The sequence below is a fragment of the Ovis canadensis genome, chromosome 6 (genome assembly GCF_042477335.2).
Source record: "Ovis canadensis isolate MfBH-ARS-UI-01 breed Bighorn chromosome 6, ARS-UI_OviCan_v2, whole genome shotgun sequence".
NCBI lineage: Eukaryota > Metazoa > Chordata > Mammalia > Artiodactyla > Bovidae > Ovis > Ovis canadensis.
Genome location: NC_091250.1, coordinates 77,746,595 through 77,771,395, shown reverse-complemented (window position 1 = coordinate 77,771,395; position 24,801 = coordinate 77,746,595). Strand labels below are relative to the sequence as shown.

General features: G+C 35.3%; 1 protein-coding gene across 9 annotated transcripts in view; it reads left to right on the top strand.

The window, feature by feature from the left end:
- Positions 1–24,801, top strand: part of ATP8A1 (ATPase phospholipid transporting 8A1) — a 228,163-nt gene that overhangs the window by 64,914 nt on the left and 138,448 nt on the right. For 2 of the 9 annotated variants that reach the window (XM_069594044.1, XM_069594048.1), the window contains exons 7-15: positions 3,791–3,864; positions 6,383–6,452; positions 7,938–8,065; positions 11,647–11,758; positions 12,846–13,011; positions 14,242–14,369; positions 16,520–16,597; positions 17,832–17,920; positions 23,804–23,848. In XM_069594044.1, the coding sequence (XP_069450145.1) occupies positions 3,791–3,864; positions 6,383–6,452; positions 7,938–8,065; positions 11,647–11,758; positions 12,846–13,011; positions 14,242–14,369; positions 16,520–16,597; positions 17,832–17,920; positions 23,804–23,848 (890 nt within the window). Of the gene's footprint in view, positions 1–538; positions 613–3,790; positions 3,865–6,382; positions 6,453–7,937; positions 8,066–11,646; positions 11,759–12,845; positions 13,012–14,241; positions 14,370–16,519; positions 16,598–17,831; positions 17,921–23,803; positions 23,849–24,801 lie in introns of all 9 variants that reach the window. The other 7 variants (XM_069594047.1, XM_069594049.1, XM_069594046.1 and 4 more) reach the window with 5 other exon arrangements.

The following is a 24,801-nucleotide window of genomic DNA, read 5'->3' as shown; positions in this document are numbered from 1 at the left end:
AAATCAGACTTTGCAGACAGCTCAGTGTGGGTTTGAGTCTAAGCTCTTCCTGTATGATCCTGGGAAATAACTGAAAACCTAAAACTCTTTTTTTCCCTCTCTAAATTGTGCGTTTTAACTAAGATCAGCTGAGGAGTAGTGATATATACATACATAGTTTTTCCAGTTATATTGAGATTCCCTTAAACAGGGTAATGATTTCATTTGGAAAATTCCTCCTTTTTATTTTTATGTCATAGGGAGAGAATCATGAGAAGATGAGATGTCAATTAAGTGACCAGAGTGGATGAAATTTATTTTTATTAAGCTATGTTACTTAGGTGGTACAATACAGATTCCGTATTTGTTTTTCCTATTTAAAGGATTGTGCCATCCTTGGCCTCACTTCTAGATAATTTTATGCCATTTTGTGAAGATAAGTGGTTCTTATTTGCCAATAAGCATTTTTTTACTGTATTCTCTTCTTAAATACAAATGGGTTGTGTATTTGTAACTATTTTCAATGCAGATAATTAACCAATTCCCAGTTTTCTTTCAGGTAAATGTTGGAGATATAGTTATAATAAAAGGCAAAGAGTATATACCTGCTGACACTGTACTTCTCTCATCAAGGTAGAGATACCTACTGATGCTCAAACAGTGTAGAGGATGGTTTCTCTACCCTGCATTGACCTTGTGATTTCTCCAAGGAAATAAGGAATAAACGAAGAATTTTAAGCCTCTCTAATGATTTTGAGCTAAACATTAAAAAGATTGATTGGACGTAAAAGACTCTTTCATGTTTGCCATATAGAATAAGTGATAGGTGCTATGCTTTAAAATTCAGAAATTATAATTACAGTTAAGAGTCTACTCTCCCTCTGAATGTGTTCAGATCTGTTTGTATAGACTACTAACTCTTGTAAGATTCCCTATCACTTATTTTATATAATACATGGATTGGGTACTGTTGATTTATCTTGCAATCTTTGCTCATGATAAATTCCTTTATGATGCATCCATGTATCCCTCCAAAGTTTCTTGATCTTTATGGTGCATTGGTACAAGAAAATGGATAAATGATTTCTTTTTTGTCATCATGTCTTTTGAAATATTATACTCTTCCAACAAAAATTAAGGCACTTTTTTCTTTCTTTTAAGTTCTTTCTTACTGAGTTTAGATAATTTTTGTTTTACTCGTATTTAAGATAGTCATAAATTGGTCATATGGCACTGTTACCCTTTAAAGAATGTGACTTTCAAACGGCTTTAGGCTTAAAAACTGTAAAGCTAGTCCTAATATAAATTAAGAAAAATGTTTTTACTATTTTAGAGGTTGTTTATCATCATTTCCTTGGACAGTTTTATTTGTAAAATCCACATATAAATACGGACAGTGTCCTTTTTTCAAAATCTGTTTAATCAGGTCATTATTTAAACTGATTGAATTTATGACAAATTAGGAAAACTTAATTGAGCAATAAGAGTTTTCAAGATATTTATAGAAGTAAGTCTACAGGTAGTTGAAGTAACTATAGTAATTTTTTTTTTTTTTTGTATTTTATATCTGGGAGCTTTTGGTGCCACATACCTATTGGTGTGTTTTTTTTTTCCAGAAAGATTAAAATTAATAGCTTTTAAAATCACCCTGTATGCTTTTAGTTCCCTTTGCTTCTAGCTTTATCAGGGCAAGTTTCTAAAACTGAAGGAGGCTGGTAACAGTCCCTGGAGAATGAGTCAACAGTACACATACTGTCATTGTCAGTCCTAGCGAGCTTTGCTTAGAAAACAAATCCCAGGGTTCTTATCTTGGCGTGGCGATTTTGAACCAGAAACTTACTGTCTCAAACCTTGACTTCACATCTTTCAAAGTGAGGAAGATGGATTAAATGATCAGACTCTTAATATTCCCAGATTCCACTTTCAGTTTAAGCTGATAGTCTTTTAAGAATGGCTAACCAGCAGAATGATGCACACTTGGTGGTACTAAGTAAAAGTTTGATAGATGTAATGAATGATGGACCATCTGAGTGTCATACAACAAAGTTCAAAAGGATAGTGAAGCATTCCAGCACTTTAGGAAACTTCTGATATTTTCCTGATTAAACTTATTATAGAGACATAGCATCATAGAAACCATCATGTGCTGAAACATTAAGTACAATTTTCATTTTTATATGCTCAGAAATATGAAGATAATTGACTGTGCCACCTCGAGTTTATATTTAATTCTAAGTTGAAAGTTGAAAGTTTTTAAAATATTTTTCATCTGTCTCTATCCAATCCAAACTCCTAATAAGCTATATGCTTGTGTTTCTTTAACTTGAGGACATTTTTACCGGGTTTCTTTCCTCAGCACTAAAAGCATTTATTGGTGGCTATCAATATTGGTAGATCAAAATGGTTTCTGTATCTTAATATACATCTACTATGATTAACTTCCTTCAGATGATTACTTCTAAAAAGATTATCTGATTCACTGCTGTTTGTTATTGAATGGAATCAAAGTAAAGTATAAAGCTTGTGCTATTAAATATTTTTACCTAGTAACAAAATACCACCTTTCTAGGGGGGTTTATCGCTTTTTAAATTTTTTTTCCTCAAACTGTTTTTGCATTACTTGGCTCTTGTGAACCTACATTAGCCTCAATAAGTAGGTAGCTTTGGCCACCATTAACAGAAAGATGAATTTTGACTTTGTCTTGTTTTCAGTCATTTCGCTTCATCCACTGACTGGGTCAGGGTTGGAATACCTAACTCCTAATCTAGCATCTCACTACACTACCCTGTCCCCTGTCAAAATAAGGACATACTGGTTTTCATCAGCAAGTGAGCACCATTTAGCAAAAAGCAAAACAAGAGGTTGTAATATTCTAATTTCTAAATTTTTAATTTAATACTGATATTATTAGTACATCTTCTTAGAGGCAATTTGAAATTAAAGTATAAACATGGTTGAAAGTTACTGTGTTTCACTGATTTTCATTTTGAAATGAAGAAACTGAAATTTTAGCATATAACAAAAACACATACATGGGTTCACAAAGTATAAAATACATTAAAGTAAACCAAGCTATTAATCCAAATTCTGACAGATTCTTGCCATATCAATTTCATACCTTCTCTGAAAAATTTCTCCTAGATTCGAAGACTTGTTCTCCCAAACTGTTCATTACCAAAACTTTATTAGTAAATAATTCAAAAGTCTACAATTATAACTTCCCAGATCCATGCCTTTGTAGGTTTACATTAAATATATTAAGCTGTTTATGCAGTTAACCTTTAAAATGTTTTGGAATCGGAACATTTTAATGAAGATTTTTTTTAGTATGTGTGTAGGGGGAGAGATAGTACAGTATACTTTGTTTTTCAAAAGCCTAAAAGTAGTTTTCACCATTATTTCTTTTCTTCTTGGATAAGAGTGGATATACAATAGATGGCAAGAGAGTGAGGAATTGAAGAAAGGAAAATCTATTAGATAAAGTAGCTCTCTATATAAAAACATGTTTTTATTTAGTTTGCTCAGATATGCTTATGAGTAAAATTTTAGAAGTCAAAAGTTTCTGTATTAAAAATTGAAAATTGGGCATACAAGCACATAAGTGATTCTGAAATATTCCATTTTCTTGTGCCCTTCGACCTGATCAAAATAAGTTTTGAAAAAATTGGCATTAGACATTTTTATTAACATGTATTATTTTCTATAATAATTTCAAACTTTCTGTCTCTTTTGTCCATTTGTTTGTTTTTTTTTCCCCCCCCCTCTGTTATTCATTTTTTTGTTTTAATTATTTTAAACTGGGACCTGTAGGTGGCAGTAGGGGAGATAGTGAAAGTGACCAATGGGGAGCATCTCCCAGCAGATCTCATCAGCCTGTCCTCAAGGTTAGAACCACTGAGTTGTACAGGATGTGTGTACGTGGATCCTCACCCTTCACCAGAAAGCAGCTTGCACCCAAAGATGGTTGAGCTTTGTATCTCTTCCTTGAAAACACAAACATTTTATACTTCTTGGTGATGGATATTTCACAGATGTTTCAAAGTCCTTTTATGAATACATTGTTGAATGATGTTCATCCCTCCAGTGGGCAAATTCAGCTCCTGTTGTTATCAACAGGAGTCGGAGTCCATGAGGCATGCCACCAAAGGTAGATTTTAATCTCCTATGCATCATTACTATATATTCATTTTAACAACTGGCCCAAATACTAAGGCTTCATTTAGTACCTCTCCAGGATACTGTTCTGAACAATGTTAAGATTTACATGAAAAACTGTTATTGAGAAATTTTTATAATTTTAAACATTTGTCATATATTTGAGATTTTCTACAAGTTCATTAGAATCCCATAGCAGTTGTGGCTATAATTTGGGCTTAGAGGGCTTACAGAGGACCCCCTGCACAAAGCTGGATGTTGTACAGTTGATACTGCATGCTTTGGGATCAGTATTTATCCCACTTGTAACTCGTGACAAAGTGCACGTTACTCTGATCAACTTCAGCTGTCTACTAGTGTCTGTATTGTGATAAGCATCTTGTTTCATCTTTCCACTTACTAATCTAAAAGCCTGCTTTGCCTTTCGGTAGTCTGTGTTTTGAGTGTCATCATAATTTGCTGAAATAATAATTATCTAGCATGATTCCTTATCTGAGACTTCTTGCTGCCTTTTCATAACATTGTCAAGAACTCCTGCAAAAACAGTAGTTTTAAGAGATTAAGAATGTTCTGAATTTGAATATACATTTTATTTACCCCATTCACAGAGAAACCAGCCATTTAACTTTCTAACTTGCTTGCCATTTAAGGTTCTAGAAAAGTGGTTTCATGGGAGGAAAAAAAAGATAGACCATTATTCTCATTTGATGTGAGAATGGCCTTGGCTATATTGATCAATAGAAATTTAATGCTTTTCACTGTTAAAATATGGAATTGGCAATGGTTATTTAGCATTTGTCATCCTTCTATATTATCAGAAGATACATTTTATAAAATTTTATAAACCATTTTTATTTTGAATGTATACATAAGTAAATTACAAATTGGGAGCAAGTGATAGAACTAAATTACTATTGTGACAGTAATAAAAAATAAAACCTTAATTGATAAAGTTAAAATACAGATATTGAAAAAATTATCCAGTTGGGAAAAAAAGTATCAGCTTTATGGAAGAAGAAAAAAAAAGCCCGTAGAGAAATTAAAGGACTTGTGAGTTTACTTTAAAATGAATCTGTAAAATATTTGATTAATGACCACGAATTTCAGTACTTTTCACAAGTCTTCAAGCTGTAAAACTAAGCAGTGTGCTCATGTCTGAAACTCAGAATCTTCTGCTTTACACATGTACAAATTGGAAGTTGATTAGAAAATTCCAGGTGTTTGTGACTTAGAAATTTCTGTGAGTATACATACTTATCAGAAATTACATTCATAGTTACTATATGATGGTAACTGATTGGCTTTTCATATAAGCAAGTGCTGTTAAGATTGATTTAACTTCAAAATGCTTTTCCTTATAGTTGAGGATCAGACTATACAATGGGGCTGCAGACTCACCTGCTGTAGTTGCTGAGCAAGTAAGATTAGCACATGAAGGGACAGATGACAGGACGTTCAGGGGAGTGTACCTGTGACAACGCTAGAGAACAGGGGCCCCTAACACCAGCCGCTGCACGCTAGACTATGTGGGGACCCGTAGCGTGAACCTTCTAGGTTCAGGTCATGGCCAGGTTGGCTGATTTTTTGCCGCCTCACTAATCTCTGAAGCAACTCTAAGAAATAGAACAGAAAAAATAAGGGAAAGAAAATGTATATCCACTTTCATTGTAAAATATGTTCATGCAGTTTTTTAAAGTAGCCTTAAAATTTGAAGATATGGTCCACATAAGCCTATTCATCTTTTCTAAAGATGCAGTATAATACAATCCAAAATTGCAAATGCAAGTTTATAGAAGCAACAATCTGGAATTTTCTAATCCATCTCTTAATTTACATGTGGGCTATGAGCATGAAATCTCACTTGGTATTTTTGAGCTAAAGATATGACACAAAGCTGCTTTACATTTCAGATACAGTCTGTGTTGTGTCTATATGAGGAAAGATTTAAGTATAGTGCGACAAATCTAATTGTTTATATGATCTTGAAGGTCAGTACTGATTGTTGTCAGGATATTGCTTTGGGGTCCTCTGGCTGAACATCTGATCCATGGGTTGTCATGCATGGGTTCTGCCTTGCAGCATTTTGTGGTTAGAATGAAAGACATCAGGAAACTAGGTAACTAAACCTTTGTTTAGAATGAAAGGCTTCAGTGAGTCTAAGCATTTTAAATAAGTTATTATTATGGTTTCCTTCCCCAACTAACTCTTTGTGCTTTTCCATTTAAAAAAAAAAAAAAAAAAAAACAGTGAGCCCCAGGCCATGTGCTACATTGAAACATCCAACTTAGATGGTGAAACAAACCTGAAAATTAGACAGGTAAGATCAAATATAGGTTTATGGAATTATTACTGTTCTCTTACATGGAATTGAGAACTTTTTTGGAGAGGAAGAAAACTTTACTCTTCTAGGTTCTTCTGGCTGGTCGAAGAATGAAATTGACATGAGACATATTAACAGGAGAAAAATCAAATTTAATTTCATACATAATGGAATCCCACATACATGAGAGGCTCAGCCCTGAGGGTCATTTACAGGATGATAAGAAGAGCAGATGTTTGGTAATTAGATGTGTGTCCTGCCAGATGGATGGGCCCACTTTAAGTAAAGTTTATCTCTGGCAATAACTCTTCTCTGGGAAAAACCCATAATTTAAGTTCTTCTGGATAGTTAAGGGAGGGACAGTAGTTCCTCTTGAACCCTCAGGATCTCCACCACCTTTAGCTCAAAATAATTCATGCAAAAGTGAAACATTTTTGAGTTTTGTTCTGAACCCCTGTAGCTTTATTTCTTAATATTATTGTCTCGAGTTGAGGCAGTTCTGTTCACTTGCAAGTCTTTTCTCATTGAGCCACAATGAAGTGGTTTTATAAACTGGAAGAGTTAAGTATTATGGAAAATTCAGTTTTACTTGCCTAATTGAATATGATTCATCAGATAGGAACGATTTTGTAATATTTTATGTAAAAACCAATACTCTGATGATAATATTAGTAGTTCTAAGTGCTTTTACATGTGTTAGCTTGTTTATTTTTCCCCTTTATCTGGCCCATATTTGGTTTTGCCGTATGTAAAAGATTCCTAAAGGCTCCCTAATCTCAGAGAATTGGTTGGATTTCTGTATTTATTTCTCATACCTTTCCTAATAGAAAGTCACTATAAGGTTTTTAAAGTTTTAAAAGGGACATTAAAGAAAGTATCCTCTTGGGTTCTGGACAAATGGTGAAAATGACGTGGGAACGCTGGGTTGTGGTCGAGGCAGAGGCTCATCACAGCACCTGAACTCGACCTGCCACGGGAAGTGAAGGCTGCTCAGTGCCCGCCAGTGCTTGGTGGACAGAGGGAGAAACTGTTTATGAGTTTTCCTTCTCCATGGACTGAAAGAATGAAAACACAACTACTCTCTTAGCATAGATTCTCGTTGTTTTACATTCCCTGCATGAGATTCAGCAGACAGATTTAGACTGCATAATGCTAAATATCTTATTTTTGGAAGCAAACAGTTCTTTGAAGACTTTAATTCAAAATATCCTTGCAGACTAGTTTATAATATCTTTAAGATATTTTAGAATTTTTGCAAAATCTGCCCTGTTCCCCTAAATACCTACGTTCAAAAAAAAACCTACATGCAAGTTGAGAGGAAGATATCCACTAGTTTTGATCTGACAAAGAGAGGGGGGAATAATTGTTCTAAAATAGTGGGATCTCTAGATTTTAAGATGTGGATAAATTCAGAATTCCCTGCTCCCTGCCATATACAACTTATTCAATATACTCTATGCTAATTTACAAATTTCTAAACAGGGCTTACCAGCAACATCAGATATAAAAGACATTGACAGTTTGATGAGACTCTCTGGCAGAATTGAGTGTGAAAGTCCAAACAGACATCTCTATGATTTTGTTGGAAACATCAGGCTTGATGGACACAGGTATGTAAATTGGTCTTCATGAAAACACACAAGTCACTCTGTTGTAGGGTATTACTGACCTAGGTACATATTTTCTTATTCTCTAAGTTTGACAACTCAAACTCTCTTTCTTAAACATTTTGTATAACTTCTACCCAGAGTTCTTTTGTGAAAGTGCTCTTAACCCTGTACACCTCATATAGCTGAAGGCTTCCCAGGGTTCCTGTCAGCCAAGGAGTTGGATATTTTCCTGGATATGCCAGGCTTCTGGCATGTTGTTCAGTGGTTTCTTCTTTGGCCAGAATACTTATAGACTTGGCTGTCATTCTCTATAACCTGGGTCCCTTCCTGTAATCTCTAATGCCTCAAGGAGTTCAGACTCGACCCACAGGGGTTCAGTGTGCTGGATAGGCTCTTGTCTTCTCTGAGTAACTGCATATGCCCTTTTCTAGGCCATTTTATCTGTAGTCACCGTTATGCCTGCTTCCTGCCCTTCTCCGTCTCTTTCTTTCCCCTCCTGTTTCCTGCCTCTTCCCTCATCCAGTCACCCTGTATCCAGGAGGCCAGGTCAGTTGCAGATTTTAAGGAGACACAATGGAAAAAGCAGACAAGTCTGCCTGACCTTGAGAAACAACTTTCTTGTAGTAAGGGAAGGGCAAAGGAGTTCTTGGGAGGGAATCACTTTTAGTTAATATGGCTGCAGGAAGGTAAATATTGCTTCACTGGAAAGGTAACACTGGGGCAAAGGTGAGTAGGACATAAGGAAGCCAGCACTTGAATATCTGAAGGGAGATGATTCTAGATAGGAGGAATAGAAACTACAAATTATCCTCTGTATGGTTACATCATTGGAAAGAGGGGAAGTACCTGGATTGATTATGGCATGTCATCGATGGCAGTGTGGTTGCAGTGGAATGACTGAGTAAGAGGGTAATAGAAGAACTGAGAGGTAATAGTGGGCCAGGTCATACTAGGCTTTGTATGTCATTGTAAGGGTGTTGTACTGAGTGAAATGGGGATCAGCTGGCATTTTTTGAGGGGCAATATCAGCTGTTTGGTCGTGGACTTAAAAAGTTTGTAATGTCCAAACAGGGATATCAGGAGGCAGTTAAAACACGTATGCCTGAAATTTTGGATAGAGTTCCAGATTCATGAGATAAATCTAAGAGTATTTGGCATAGATATTTAAAGCCATGGGATTGGAAGAAACCACTGAGGATGAACGGGTACAGTTAGAAACGTGGGGAGGGCTGTCTTAGGACAGCATTAAGACCGAGAGGAGGGACTGGCAAAACAGACTGTGATCAAACAGGTAGCATAGAAACCAAGAGAGTGAAGAAACCCATCTCAAGGCAGACGGGTGCCTGAAGACAGGGAAATCAAGTACAGTGAGTCTGAGAACCTACATCTGGATTCAGCAAGTGAAAATTCTTGAGCTCTGTTAGGACTGGTAGATCCTGATGAGAGTTAGTTTGAGATAATGGAAGGAGTTAAAAAATAGACAACTTTTTCAAGTTTTTGAAAACGAGTTTTGTTACGAAGGGGAGCAAAGAAATGAGGCAGAACTTAGCAGGAAGGGTGGGGTCTCCTCTGCCTCCCTTCTTTTCTAGTAGGCATTTGGAGTGGCCAACTAAATGTAGCTAAATGCTCTAGCTCACCCTGCCAGCCTGAGAGATTATCAGTGCTTTCAGGATTTTGTAGTTCCAGTATTACAGTATTTGAAATATAAAGGACAATTGAATACCCTGAACAGATCCCCCAGTCTTCCTGTAAGTTTTGAAGTAATTATATATTGTTCTAAATTTTTCACAGAGTGATCTTTCCATGAATATATGGTTATAGACTAATGATAGATTTGGCCGTTTATGCAAGTAAAGTTTCTGTAGTCTGATGTTCCTAACTGGCCAGCTTCGATTTCTTATCTGTTTCCCAGCAAATTGATGCCAAGCAAATGCATACAGCAAAGGAGAAACTTTATATGATGGTGCCAAGATTTGGAGTGCAGATAGAATTTATATAATATGCTTCAATTTACATGAAATATGGACATAGATTTTCAACATCTTTGTGTTTGTAGCACATTTGACTTTAACAGTAATTACCTAGTGTTCTCAGAGCCCCTTTAGTTTGGAATGAATGTATTTTGATCATATTAAGGATAAAGGTCATTGTCTATTGCTAGGAACTTCAGAATTCCAGCTCTGATGAAAACTAATAACTAATTCTTGTTGAGTCCTTATAATTGAAAAGTGGTTTTTGCTTTTGTAGAGTTTGTCTCTCATTCCAGTCTATACCACAAATGCTGAGCTGACAGTTGCCAGGTCATAGCCCTAGATACGTGAGAAACAGTAGCATTTATGTGCCCTAGCGCATAATCCAGCAGCTTCCCAAGAGCTTCATGGAGACCTGCCTGAAGGGCCCTCCCACCTCTGAAGTGCACCCCAACCTTTGAAATGGGTCTGAAAGCCATGTTGTTTTGCATAAGGAATGAGAGTTATAGTTGCTGTGTTCTTTTCTTAAGTTGGAATACAAATTCCTAAGGATGTGCTCACTTAAATAGATGGCTTCAGGGGCTGTTATTACCCACCCATCTGGGTTGATTTCAACTGAGCCAGTGACATTTGTGTAGGTCCCAGCCCCAAACTACAACTGGATCCCCTACAGGATTATAAAATCTCACCAGAAATGAAAGCTTCAGTCTCACTTTGCTTCTCTGACAAACAAATTCTTTGTTTCTGGAGATTTTTCTTGGGGAAATGGCTTCCTTTTTTTTCTGGAAGTTTTTTTTAATGAATTATTCATTGTATTTGACCTTTTTTAATTTTTTTTAATCAGTAAAATGAAGAAAAATAACAGGAATCTTTGAATCATTAAATTTTATGCAGTACATTTCCATTAAGAATCCCACTGTATTTGTGATAGCTTGTATCCTTGTGATAGCTCTGTGAGAGGTTGTATTGATTAACCCACAACTTACCATAGTAGGTACCTTGCAAAAAATCCTCAAAAGACCCAGCTTGACCCTTATTCACAAAAAAATGTGGCTTAAGTCCTATGGAATGAAGAATCTCAATTTGCTGTCGTTTCAAAGGAGTGTTTAAAACTTTCAGATGCTACCATTTATTGAAAATGTGTTCATAGTTCTCAGAAGACTGATCTTCAAATACAATAAATGAATGGTCTAGAGATTTTAATACAAACTTCATCTCTGGATGAGGGGGTGTGGATGGCAATACAAAGTATCTGATGAGATCCATGCATTTTCTTACCTTGTGTATTTTTTTTTGTACCTTTATTTTGCACAAAGCCAATTTTAACTTGAAGGAAGGTGAGGGAAGGGAAACAGATCCCCTAATCTTGCCACTCCTAAATATCTCAGAAACCTAAATGGACTTGCTAAATCAGCCTGAGCTAATGAGCCTCTGAACTCCATACAGAAAATGATTCTTATTGGTAGAAAAATTACTTCTGTTCTAAAAATAAAGTAAGAATGAAAAGGGTTATTGTCATAACAGAAACTTTCTTAGAACTCTCTAGTGGCTGTAGAGTTCTTAAGCATTTTGGGGAAATGTCATTTCTAATGTCAACATAATCTGTCATAGCACTGTTCCCCTGGGAGCAGACCAGATTCTTCTGCGAGGTGCTCAATTGAGAAATACACAGTGGGTTCATGGAATAGTTGTCTACACTGGACATGACACCAAGCTAATGCAGGTGAGGTTTTTATCTATTTTCAAAATTACTGTCTGTAGCTCTCCATGCTATAGTCCTAATAAATGTAGTGGACCATCTGTTATTGATACCTGAGCCCTACACTCTGCATCCAGATCTCATTCTTCAATGGGTGGGGCTGTGAAATGGCTTACTCTATGCAAGAAGACTAGAAAGTTCAATGCATGAACACCTAATGATTTTGTATACCAGTCCATTGGCAGCATTTACTAACAATTGCAGTGATTGGCAAAAGTTGTCTGTTTAATAATGAGTGCTCTGCATTAAAGCGTTTATCTTACAATTTTATTACAATGATCAAATTTTAGAATTTATTTTTTAAAATAGAATTGAAAGAAAAACTTATGAGTCAGATGTTGACTATTTTTTCACAGCATTTTTATGTGAAACCATTTTTAATCAGCTTTAATCCTGGCACTTATAATGTTTACACAGGACTGTGGGTGTTCCTTCTCTACATTAAGACATCATGAGTGTTCAGTGGTTACATGGGTGTGGAAAATTCATTCTTAAGATACTAAGTGAAAATCTGCTTCCTTGTAAAGGCACAAAGATGTTATCCACAGGCAAGCCAGGACTGCTGTTAATGATTCTTGATAGCCAGCACTATTTAGATTACTGCTGTGCTAAGTAAAACAATTACTAAATGCCATCAAAAAACCTGGACACCAGAGTGTCTCCGTAGTTTAGGTCCCCTTCTCTGCCTCTCTCTGGGAGCTGAAATGCTGGATGTCTTCGTCTACCCTGTTGGCTTAGGTAGTCAAGTCATGCACTGTTGCATCTCACCTGCTACAATGCAAAAGCTATGTCTTCAAAAGGCGTGTTACTCCTTCTCCTCTTTCTTATTGTTTTATGTCATAGAAAAAGGACTGCATGATGTAGTATAGGAAAAGAGGTGGTTAACTTTTGACAGCTGATTACATCTGATTGTTTTCCATATAAATCTCATGTGTTGAACCGTAGGTACATTTTGAGCTGTGACTTTGTCATGCTCACCAAAATACTAGATACACGTTACTAGATTCTTTGTACACATTCATTACTACTCATCTTTGTTTTCTTTTTCCAGAATTCAACAAGTCCACCACTTAAACTCTCAAATGTCGAAAGGATTACAAATGTACAAATTTTGATTTTATTTTGTATCTTGATTGCCATGTCTCTTGTCTGTTCTGTGGGCTCAGCCATTTGGAATCGAAGGCATTCTGGAAAGGACTGGTATCTCAATCTAAACTGTGAGCATTGAAGTGTTTATTGTACTTATTTTTTCTTTCATGAAAACGTGTGTTTGTTTCACAACTGATATTGGAATTTTCTGCTTCTAAAAAGAAAACTCTGTTGCCAAGATAACAGGACATTTAATCTTTATTTTTCAGTGCACTTTCCAGTAAAAGTTAAGCAAAATGTTACAATCTCTAAAATTTCATAATCCTTAAAAATATAGTGGTTACTCTAAAATGGTTATATTATTAATGTTATTTTAAATTTATTGATTTATTTTTAACACAAGTGGTTATATAGCTATCTGGTAAAGAAAGTAGATTGAGTATATTTAAATCATCAAAAAGTATTTTACATGTTTTTAAATGTTTAATGTACTTTCATTTGAACTCATAATTACAGTGAGTTCTGTGTTGATATTCATCTATTTTTAGGGAAAGTACTATTAAATAGTTTCCTTTTCTAGCATTTATCTTTTTACTGAATATTTCTGGGAAATAAGTTTACATTTCCTTTTGGTGAGCACTTAACCAATAAATACTTAATTTCCGAGAGAGTGTAAACAGATTCCAGTAAAATTTTATGTCAAAAGAGATTTTTTTCTGTTTTTTTTTCCTTTATTATATTGATTTAGCCTTGTAGTTATTTCAAGGGTCTGGATTTTTAATAAGTCATTGGTTTGCTATTTCAACATTAGAACTGCTCAGACTACCATCATTTTGTTTCTTCATATACTTTACAATTTATCTGGGATAACTTTTATTTACATTATTAAAGAATAAGAATATAATTTACCTAGGGTTCAGACCTACACTGTTTTTGCTATTTGGGTTGGTTTTGCTGCTGTTATTTTGTTTGTTTGCTTTTAAGACATCTTTCAAGTTAGAAATGCTTTTCAAAAATTTGTTCTACCCAGTTGAGATTCTACCTCAACTAAAATCTCTGAACTTCTACGTCCCTAATACCTCTAAACTTCATGTTTGGAATGAGTTTGAAATATTTGGTAGTACTTTCTCTTTTTAGTACCATTATGCAGTTCTTAATAGGGTTCACAACATCTTGAATATAAATAATGCTATTCCATCTTGAAGACTGTGTTTGATAATACAAATATGTTATCAGTATGGCGTCCCTCTCCAACTTTCTAGATATATAATATGAAAAATTCTTATTATGCTAAAATTCTGGTTAATACAAATAAAATATAAAACTGTAAATGACCTTTTTTCTACCTCCCCCAATAGATGGTGGTGCTAATAATTTTGGACTGAATTTCTTGACCTTCATCATCCTTTTCAATAACCTCATTCCTATCAGCTTGCTGGTGACATTAGAAGTGGTGAAATTTACCCAGGCATACTTCATAAATTGGGTAAATATTAATTACTATTGTTGTTCGTTATGCTCAATGTATATTTTTATCTTTTCTTTCTTGATAGGATCTTTTGATCTTTCAGAAAAAATATCTTACTTATACCTTACTTTTTATTGACTGCATTTCAAAATATTTTTAAGCCTAATTATAATCTAACAATAACAAATTTTGTTTGATGTGTGAAAATTGTAACAAAAATCTCTCATTTCAGAATTACACAAGTTTACAGACCAGACATGCTCAGGAAAATAGGTCTGTGGTTGAGAAAACCCATAGGGTTTAGAGTTAAAACACTAGATTTTAGTTCTAATTCTGTAATACACTAGCTGTATGAACTTTGCCAAGCTGCTTGACCTCTTTGAGACTTGTTTTCTTGGCCAATCACATGGGAACAGTAAAACAAGCTTTACTTGCATCTCACAATATTTATATAGATCAAGGGACTCTTGTCACATAGCAGACAACATTATTATAAACAATTGAGCACTATAGAAAAAATGCTGTTACTAACTTCTCACAGCAGCCAGGTTGTGTATCATGTTTTAATTCATCTTTGTAGTTTATTTTTCCACACTATAAACAGTTTCAGCTGTGCTTGAATTTGTATTCTTAATTTTTTTTCTTATTTTTTTCTAATCTTAGAGAAGTGTTCTGGGCATCTGTTTCCTAAGTATTTTGTTTATAAAATGTTACTCTTCTTCAACTAAAGTTCAGTTATTTTCACCAAAGTTAAAATTAATAAATTTATGTAACTTAAGCCTTTAAACATAATCTACCAGAAAGTATAATTTTTTATTCTGAGAAATTTTAGTGTCTTGATTTTTCAATCATTTGAAACTCTTTCAATATGAACAATATTAGGATTTTTAAAATATGCTACTTTTGCAACAGTTCATTGTCTTTCCAATGGTGAATGATCCACTTCAACCTTTCATCTCTAATTCATTGGTAAAAGATCAGCTTAATTTAGAAATCTGAAGTGAGTTGGAGGCATAGCTCAATTTGTTGCTAAAAAAATTATACAATAAAATTTGTATAAGTACAATTAAAACTTATTGAAGGTCTTCCACATATAGAAACAATTAAGTAGCTCATTATGAAAATCAAATAACTAGTCACTTTTTTAAATTTGGACTTTCAAAAGTAATATTTGTTTCAAATAATTACTTAATTTTAGTTTTGAATGAACCTAAAAGGCTTACGTTTTTCAGCTACTTTTCTGATATACAGAGATTTTTCTTACATTCCTGACAGATATTCTCTTACCAAGCAGCTTCTTCCTTGGGTGGAAGTGAGATGAGTAACTGCCTTCCTTTTCGTCTGGTTCTTCCCAATCGATCTTTTATGAAAATGGCTAATCTCATTTCTAGACGACAGCCTTACAACATATTTGAACTTGGCTACCATGCCTATTCTATCATCCCCACCCCCAACTAAATGTTCTCTGTCTCCTTCCAGTTCTTCATTTTACATGATTTCCATCTCAATCCCTGTTGTGGTCACCACTCTCTAAACATTGCCCATATTTGTTTACTATCCTTCTTTAAACGAGGTCCCTATTCCAGAACGGATGTTGATTAGCCTGAAGTACAGATGTAGGGAAGATCAGATTTGGTCCTTTCATTTGACATATGAATCAGTAAACCCTGGCTTTGTCAATAAAAACCCTGGCTTGTATATACTTTATTTTCACGTATATACAGTGTAAGAAGAAACTTGGTTAAGACAGTACATCAAGATGGAATTCCTTTGGTAATTTTTTCAGGGATTTGAAGTCTTAATTATTTGAGCAGTGTTTAGTTACTGTTATTTTAGCTCACATAAAGCATTGTGTCAGACACTAGAGAAGGCACCTTACCTCCATTATCTAATTTAATTCTTATCGTAGGTCGCTTATCTAGGAAATGGTGGAATGATAGTAAGCCAAGATTGCCTGATTCCAGAGACATGCTCTGACTACCATCTGGTCTGCCCCTACTGAGAAATATGTTATTCTGTATTGAGTGTTTTTTTTTTTAGAAAATAATGAAATGGTTAGAGATGGCAAGAGATGAGTGTTACATCCATAGCTCACCAGTTAAATAAAAGTGTATTCAAATCTCTTATTATGAGTTGTATTTGATGATACCTCTCTCTCTGTTTTTAAGGATCTTGACATGCGCTATGAACCCACCGACACTGCTGCTATGGCTCGAACATCTAATCTGAATGAGGAACTTGGCCAGGTAAACTAAATTTCTTACTGGTATGTTGTATTGGAAGTCAGATTTGGTGTAATTTCTGTTGTATGTGACAACTTTAGATGAACTGACAGCTCCTGATTTCCATTTTTTGAATGATTGGCATAAATAAGTGCATGTTAGTACCTAACTGTCAATTTTCATTTTTAGTGAATATTCTGTTCTCAGGATAAGATATTTCACAGAGAGATGTCCTTTAGTATATAATCTGATTAGTATGTAGAGTATTGGCTGCTTTTGAGTTATAAACTCCCAGTATTAAAATTGTTCATAGCTTTTGATCAGAAAGGAAGGGGGGAAGAAAAGGAAGTTTATCAATGAAGTTGTACAAGTCAAACAGGAATTTCAAATTTATAATTCACACTATATTCACATATATGCATATATTTGTAATTCATTTATATGTGTTAGCTAAGAAAAGGTTCTACTTTTCTTGTGCCATTGCCATTTGCTAAGTCTTACTCTTAAGGTAGCGTTTAAACCAAAGCTGTTTTTTTTTCCTTACCGATTCAGATGTTGTATGAAGTTATTTTTAATCAAGCAAGCCATCACCAATCCCATAATTGTTTTGTTGAGAAGTGTTGAAAGAGATTTTAGTGCTCTGAATCCCGTGGACCGAGGAAGTTGGAGGGCTACAGTCCATGGGGTCACAGAGTCAAATAGAACTGAAGCAACTAAGCATGCAGGCAAGCACATGTTAAGTAACGATGCAAATTCAGTTACTAGTTACTAGTGCAAATTCAGACTGTTAAGACAGATTTCTGTACGGCTATAGTTTCTCTACTAGCTTGAGAGAATTTCGTTTCATATATGATTCACTGCTAAAAAACTAGAAGAAATAGTTGAAAATATTCCTTGATGATGTGCAGAAAGTATTCAATTAATACCATTTAAGAATCTGCCTACAATGCTTGAGACCTGGGTTCAATCCTTGGATCTGGCAGATCCCCTGGGGGAGGACATGGCAACCTACTTCAGTATTCTTGCCTGGAGAATTTCATGGACAGAGGAACCTGGCAGGCTACATTCCATGGGATCGCAAAGCGTCAGACATGACTGAGTGACTAAGCACAGCACAGTACATTATGACCCTGCAGTGTAACAAAATTGATTAAAGAATAATAATGAAAGGGTGTGGTTTTTTTTTCAAAGCCCTTCAGTAAAAGACTGGCTTAAAATGATCTCTGAAATTTTAATGAGAAATTTTTAATTTTTTTAGGTAAAATATATATTTTCTGACAAAACTGGTACTTTGACGTGCAATGTAATGCAGTTTAAGAAGTGCACCATAGCCGGAGTGGCTTATGGGTGAGTTTTTTCCCTTTAATCAGAGTTATGATGTACACATTTAATTAGTGTTAACAGTTTGGTACAATTAGGGGAGTTCTTTTTAGGGAAGGTTTTTTTTTTTTTTTTTTTAAATCTAAAAAGCAGCTATTTTGACTTCAGCATACATGTACGTTTTATAGCTTGGTATTGTTTTTCATTTGCAATTACTATGAGGTAGGCTCCCTACCCAATAATCTTTTAGTATTTAGAGCTGCCCTGCAGATCTCTATCTGATGCTGGTAATAAGGTATAAATACACTCCCTCTCCACTGCCATAAACTTACCATGTGGCCTGCCTATGTTAAAGCACATTGTTTCTCTGAGAAAGTTAGCCCTTCAATTTCTTTTTATCACCTCTCCTCTTTGCAGTCATAGAATCTATCCTTTAGAATGTGCTTGTTGAGTACCCATTTTTTTCCTTACTTCTAGGTATGCTTGCCTAAACTTCAAAAGCTTCCTTTTTGAAACACTTTATAGGGTAATGTGAGAAAATTAATTTCTGTATCTACTGAAAAGTCATGATCAAAGATGAAACATCCTTCTGGTTGATTGATCTTGGCCTTTTATCAAATTTCCCAGCGAAAGACTGGTATCTTAATCACGCAAGCAAGGACACTTGCTTTGGGGTTTTTCTGGCTTGTACCCACCCCTTCCCCACTCCTGCTCTGTCTCTAAGCAATAAACTAGTATAAAAATAGTGTACTGAATTATGAAAATGCCCTTAGGTAAAAGCATAAATAAATAACCACTTGGTAAAAAATTCTAACAGCATGTGATTACTCCCCTACATGGTCTGTAAAGAGGAATAGAAGGAGGCAGCTATCCCTGTTCTTTGGGTTAGTAGAAAGGATGACTGAAAGTAACTTCAAACTTTGTGGGTAAGTGAAGCTAAAAATACATTTGACCCAATGGCTTTTTTACACTGTAAGGATAAGCTGCTAATTTAAGAAGCAGGCTTACTATCTATTTCCAGGGCGAGATACCCTTTTGCATCTTCCCTCTTTATCTGATGATCTCCCAGTTCCTTTAGACAAAAGAGACCTTCCTCTCTCCTCCCCCAGTTGCTTCAGGCCTCTTTGTTTTGATGCTGGTGTAGAAGAGGTGTGCCACACTCTCTGACATTTTGCACTTATGTATTTGACCCACAGTTATCCCTGATGAGAGAAGGAAGAGCCTATTGTGATTCTAGAGTTTGTCGTATTAAACTGGGTGACAAATTTATGGTGATGTTTGTTTTTATGCACATTCTGCTTGCGTTCAAAAATGTTATTTTTAGAGGGTTCTGTTTTGGGAATTGACATCTGTTTTTTATTTTGTTCAGTTGAATAAGCAAGTTCTTCAAATTAGTAATTATTGATTGTGAACCTATCAGAACAGAGAACCAGAATAACAGCTAGGTGTTCTTTTGCATTTTACAAGGTTTTCCTTATTCCTGGAACAAGTTCTTAAGCACTTATAGGCAGTAGTTCTAAAGAGCAATGTTCTTTATGTGGTCTAGGTGATACTGTCATGAACACATGTATTATGTATTATGATAGAATGGGTTTGAGACTGGTACATGTTAAAGAGAGTTAAGTATTGTCATGATTTAGATTGTTTCCAATGAAACAAATTTCCTCTTGGGAAAATCCACGTCTCTTAACATGGAGCTGCAGTTGCAAGACATGAGTCATAGTCCTAGCTTTGTCATTAATTCACTGCATGACCTTAGACAGTTCCATTCAAATATTCCGAACTCTTTTAAATGAGAATGGTGAGACCAGATGATCTCCAAGATTCTTTTCAGATCTGAAATTCTGTGATGTTTAGAAATTTAAAAATAGTGATTCCTTTATTTGCAGTTTTTAACTGTGAAATAAAAATGGGTTTCTCTTTGAATAATGTATCATATTTTCAAGAATACCAAGAGCCTTATTGAGTGAAACTTGTTAAACTACTTCCAGTAAATCATATATGTGCTTATAGGATCCTTAACCCTGATTGAATTTTTTTTTTTTTCCTTTTACTATTTATACTTATGGTACCTGCATAGAGATATAGATGTTCTGGAAATTTCCAGTTCAGAAACCTCAGACTGTCATCCAATATGATAAATTTATACAATACTTAAAAGTACAAAGGCTCCTTTTCTTTAAGAAACAATACTAGAAAACTCATAAAGTTATTGACACAAGTAATTGTCCTATCCCCTCCCCTAAGCATTTCTGATGGACAATTGGGATGTCAGCATTGCAGAGAGTTGTTGATACATGAAAGCTTTAGAGAAACAGAGACTTAACTCCACAGGAAAAAGTAATGACTGGAAACCACCTTTCTGTGGGCATTTCCTCTGGATGCTCTTGGGTTAAAGGAACCATGACATGGTTATACTGTCCCGTCTGCCCATGGAAGTGTTTTGCATTGTTTAACACGGGAAGCTCTTATTAATACACATATGTACTTTCACCTCCAGAAGAAGAAAACAGAGATTGTCTCCTCAGAATTTAGCCAAACAAAGGAAAATAACACATAGTTTTATATACTAACAAATGCCTTTGGGGTTATGATTTCAGAGCTGATGCTTCTTAAGCACTTTTTAAGAAAATAAAATCTCTTTCTACCTTAGAGTCCAAGATGAATTCTGTTGGCTTTTATCAGTTTGAAAGACAAGACTTGAAGTCTCTTGGTAGTATAATCTTTACCTCATTCAGTGCATTTTATAGATTTGTAGGAAGAAGATATTTAACACTTAAAGCTCCAAAATTTAGTCTTAGTAAGTTTTCCCTCATTTCTTTTAACTTTGGCCCTAAATTGGATTCGTGATGGTCAATGAAATAAAAGATTTGTACACACCTAGTACACACTTAGCAATGATGTTTATTTTGTAAAGATTAACTTTGTCAGAAGTACCACCATAATTAAACTTGTTAGACTGTTTCATTAGATTTTAGTTAAATGTAAATAAATTGTGATATCATATTTATAAATTTAACTTATTACAAACTAGAAATTCTGCTGTTAAACATTTACTAAAGCATAATTTCAACAAATTACTTCTTATACTAATTCAGTTTTATCACAGTTACTTGAAAGCCAGAAATAGGTAATGAGGTTTTTATGTTCAGTGGGTAGAATTCTCAACACAGTGACTATTCTCGGCTACAGTCCTAAGTACTGTCTTTGTTGATAATTTAAAATCTTACTATTAGAATGAGCTGATGAACTGGAAAAAGGTTTTTGTTTTGTTTTTTTAAGACTGTAAAGCAAATTAATATTATATTTTCATATGGGCAAGTCATTTTAATCAGTATTAAAAACATTTCATTAACTTTTTCCCTTTAAGTGAAAACCAAATGCTCCTAATAATAATCTTTATTTACATGTGAAAATAGCATGTGAGTAGTTTTACTTGACAATATTTTGTTTAGCAATGTTTGCTGAAAGAGTGGGCAACTTCTTTAAGTCTGAGAGGAAATTCACCATGAGAAACTTCACAATTATCAAAATTGCCCCAAGGTCTATACTATAACCAATAAATATATCTCACTTCTCACTGTGACTGGTGGATAAAGCTGGGTAAAAACCATTCATTTATTCTCATGCCTCAACAAGTGTTCGTCTCTATGTACAACATGTAGTACTTTGTTAGATGTTGGGGATTTAATGATAAGCCAAAGTTCACCTGGCCTCCACCCCCCTGAAGTTTATAGTCTAATTGGAGGTTAATGGATGTAATTAAATCACCATGCAGACAATTATAAAATCAGAATGCAGTACAAAGGTTTATTGAGGCTGTGATTGAGGACAGGGTAGAGGGGTGTGATCTCATCACTGAGACCAGGCACTGGGATGCTTAACACTGAGATCAAGAATGAGTTTAAGAACTTCCCAAGCAGATGTAACAGCACTGACCTCCCATGGCAAATAACCAGACAGAAGGTACATACCAGAACTACTAGAGCTGTGATCTTGGGGAAACTCATGCAGACAGAATAAAGTAACAGATGTATGGATCATCTGCTGCTCATCTCATTCAGAATAGCCCTGAACATCTGCCAAGGTTGAACCACACCCGGGGAGTGCAGCCCTGAGCCTTGAGCTCTGAGGCTCCAGCCCCTCTCCCAGTAGGAGATCCAGGGCTGCTGTACACCACCAGGGCAACTTGGCAGAACCTTGGTGCCGTGTTTTTGCTTGGGTAGCATCAGACCCTCCTTTGCTGTAGTTCAGGGACTTATCTAAGCCTTGAGGTTGATGAGAAGTGATTGCCTAGAGCACTGGGCTGCAGCTAGTTTTCAGAGCTTGGCAGGAGGCCATGGCTTTTTCTGGGCTCACTGAGGGCTCATTTAGTCCTTCCCCTCAAGCATCTAAAAACATCCTTTGGTAGAAGAGAGGACAGTGAGTAAGGAGACTGCCCCAACTGTGATTGGAGTGAAGGTGGTGGGTGGAGCCTGCACCAGAGACAGTTGATGCTTTGGAGGTCCCTTAGAGTGATGAGGTCCGTGCATGGCCAGTTTGGTGGAAGGGTAAGAAACAGAGGCCATTTAGGAAGTGAGAGGATTTTCCCCAGTTTTCAGTGAACATTGTATATTTATCAAAAACAGTGATGTTATACTGAACTCTGCATCTTTAAACTCTACCTACATCTGATATATTTAATTTAAAGGAAAACTATTGAATGACCTTGTATAATGAAAGAAACGAGAGATAAGGAAATCTGTTTTAGCTGCGGAGAGAGTAGATTTTAAGTGTTCTCACCATTAAAAAAAAAAAAAAAGAAATGGTAAATAGGTGATGGGTGGGAGTGTTAGCTAAAACTATGATTTGCAGGAGACGTAAGAGACGCAGGTTCAATCCCTGGGTCGAGAAGATCTGCTGGAGGAGGGCATGGCAACCAACTCCAGTATTCTTGCCTGGAAAATCCCATGGACAGAGGAGCCTGGGGGGTTACAGTCCATGGGGCCACAAAGAGTCAGACACAACTGAAGCAACTTAGCCCACATGCACGTAATGGTAATCACTTTGCAAGATATATTAGTATCAAATCACACTGTATACCTTGCACTTGCACAGCGTTGTATGTATCAAGACAGTGAGAAAAAAAAATCTAAACAATAAAAAGAAAATTTTAGTAAATAAATATGTAAATAAGTAAAATAAAATCTGCTCCGTCATGTATTACGGACCCCTTCTGTCACATCACTGGTTGGTTGAAATGGAAGCTATTCACAGATCCAGTGCTCCAATGAGCTGATGGACGAAAATGAAGTATTGATGACTGTGTTTTCTTTTTGACGTAATAAGTTGTTTTAACAGCTGAGTTATGGTTTAAGTGAGCATTTTTGAGTATCTTTTTAAAATGCTTATCTTTCACACTGTGGTGCTCTTTAGCTGTAGCAGTGTGATTAACTTTTACTTTACTATACCTGTGTAAAGAGCCACCCCTGCATGGCAATCAAATACGTTTCTGAAATGCACTTAGCAGATTTTATCAGTGTGACAGTTTGTTCTTAGTAACACGCTTTTTTTTATTAAAACACTTTATTCTCATTATGCATTGTGTGATGAATTTTCCATTGGCTTTAGCCTGTGTTTAAACTCTTAAGTTTAATATTTTCTACTGAATACTGGTTTCTGTGCATAAAATTGGGAAATTTCATGGTGAAGAGGCAAGTTGGCTATCCAACGAAAGAACAACTTAGTAAATCTGCTTAGTTACCATAAATTATACTTTCTATACTAACTGCCATTCTTTCCAAATCAGCTAAAAGTTTATTTCCTTAACTGACCCATCTCTCAGTTCTTCCCTTATTCATGCTTTTGTGTTTCCAGCCTTTCTTTGATTATTTTTTCCTTTCTTTGTGTCCCTCCTCTTGCTTTCTGAAGCCATGTCCCTGAACCTGAGGATTATGGCTGCTCTCCTGATGAATGGTAAGCTGCATGGATCTTTCTGTCTCGTTGATCCATTTAAAAGGTTTGCATTTTATTGTTTTGTTAGGTGCATTTCACTACTTTGAAAAAAATTTACTAATCAGGCAGGATAACAATGCTGTAAAATATTTCTTAAAATCTGCTGAATAAAAACAGACAAATCCGTTGAATAGCCCTGATGTCCTGTTGAATAACCTTTAATCATTTTATGAACATTTAGTTCAAAGTTTAGGCTTGCTGATTTTATGCAGCTATGTATCTATAATAAAATCTATAACAATCAACTCAAGAGTCCTTGGTCTGTGGACTACCTAAGATTTCAGGGACAGCTCCATAAATTTTATTTTTTTTAGCTCAGCACTGCCACCTTCTGCCACTGTTTGTATACTCTACAGAGCTACAGAAAAATGCTCCTGAAACATAACCACACAGTGTAAATTTCCTTTACATTTATTTTCATTAATTTGCTAAATCTGTTTGGAGGCTATAACATAAACATTTTTTAGTGAAATATCTGGAACAGATGTTGGGAAAGTATGCTATCAAGAACTAGGGTTAATAGGAATATAATTAATTTTAGAATTATTGAATAACATTTTATAAGCTTAATTTCAGTACATATTCGGTTTTTTGTCTTACTTTAAAATCCTCGCCATGGTTTACATTTTCATTTAGAACGATGAGTTTATTTCAATAATTCATTGCAATTTGGTGGCAAATGAAATTTCAGAAAGCAGATTTCTTTAATGCTCGTAACTGTAAAAAAACAGTACGGCTTTATATGTGATTACATTTCTATTTTCAGATGACACAGGGTATTTTATGATTAAGCCTTAGTTTTCAACTTGGATTTTATTTCAATAAAGTGGAGATTTGGTAACAATTTGCAATAAGCCTCACACTACCTGGAGTTAATGACAGAGGCAGCTGTTTGGTTCATGTGATAACTGATG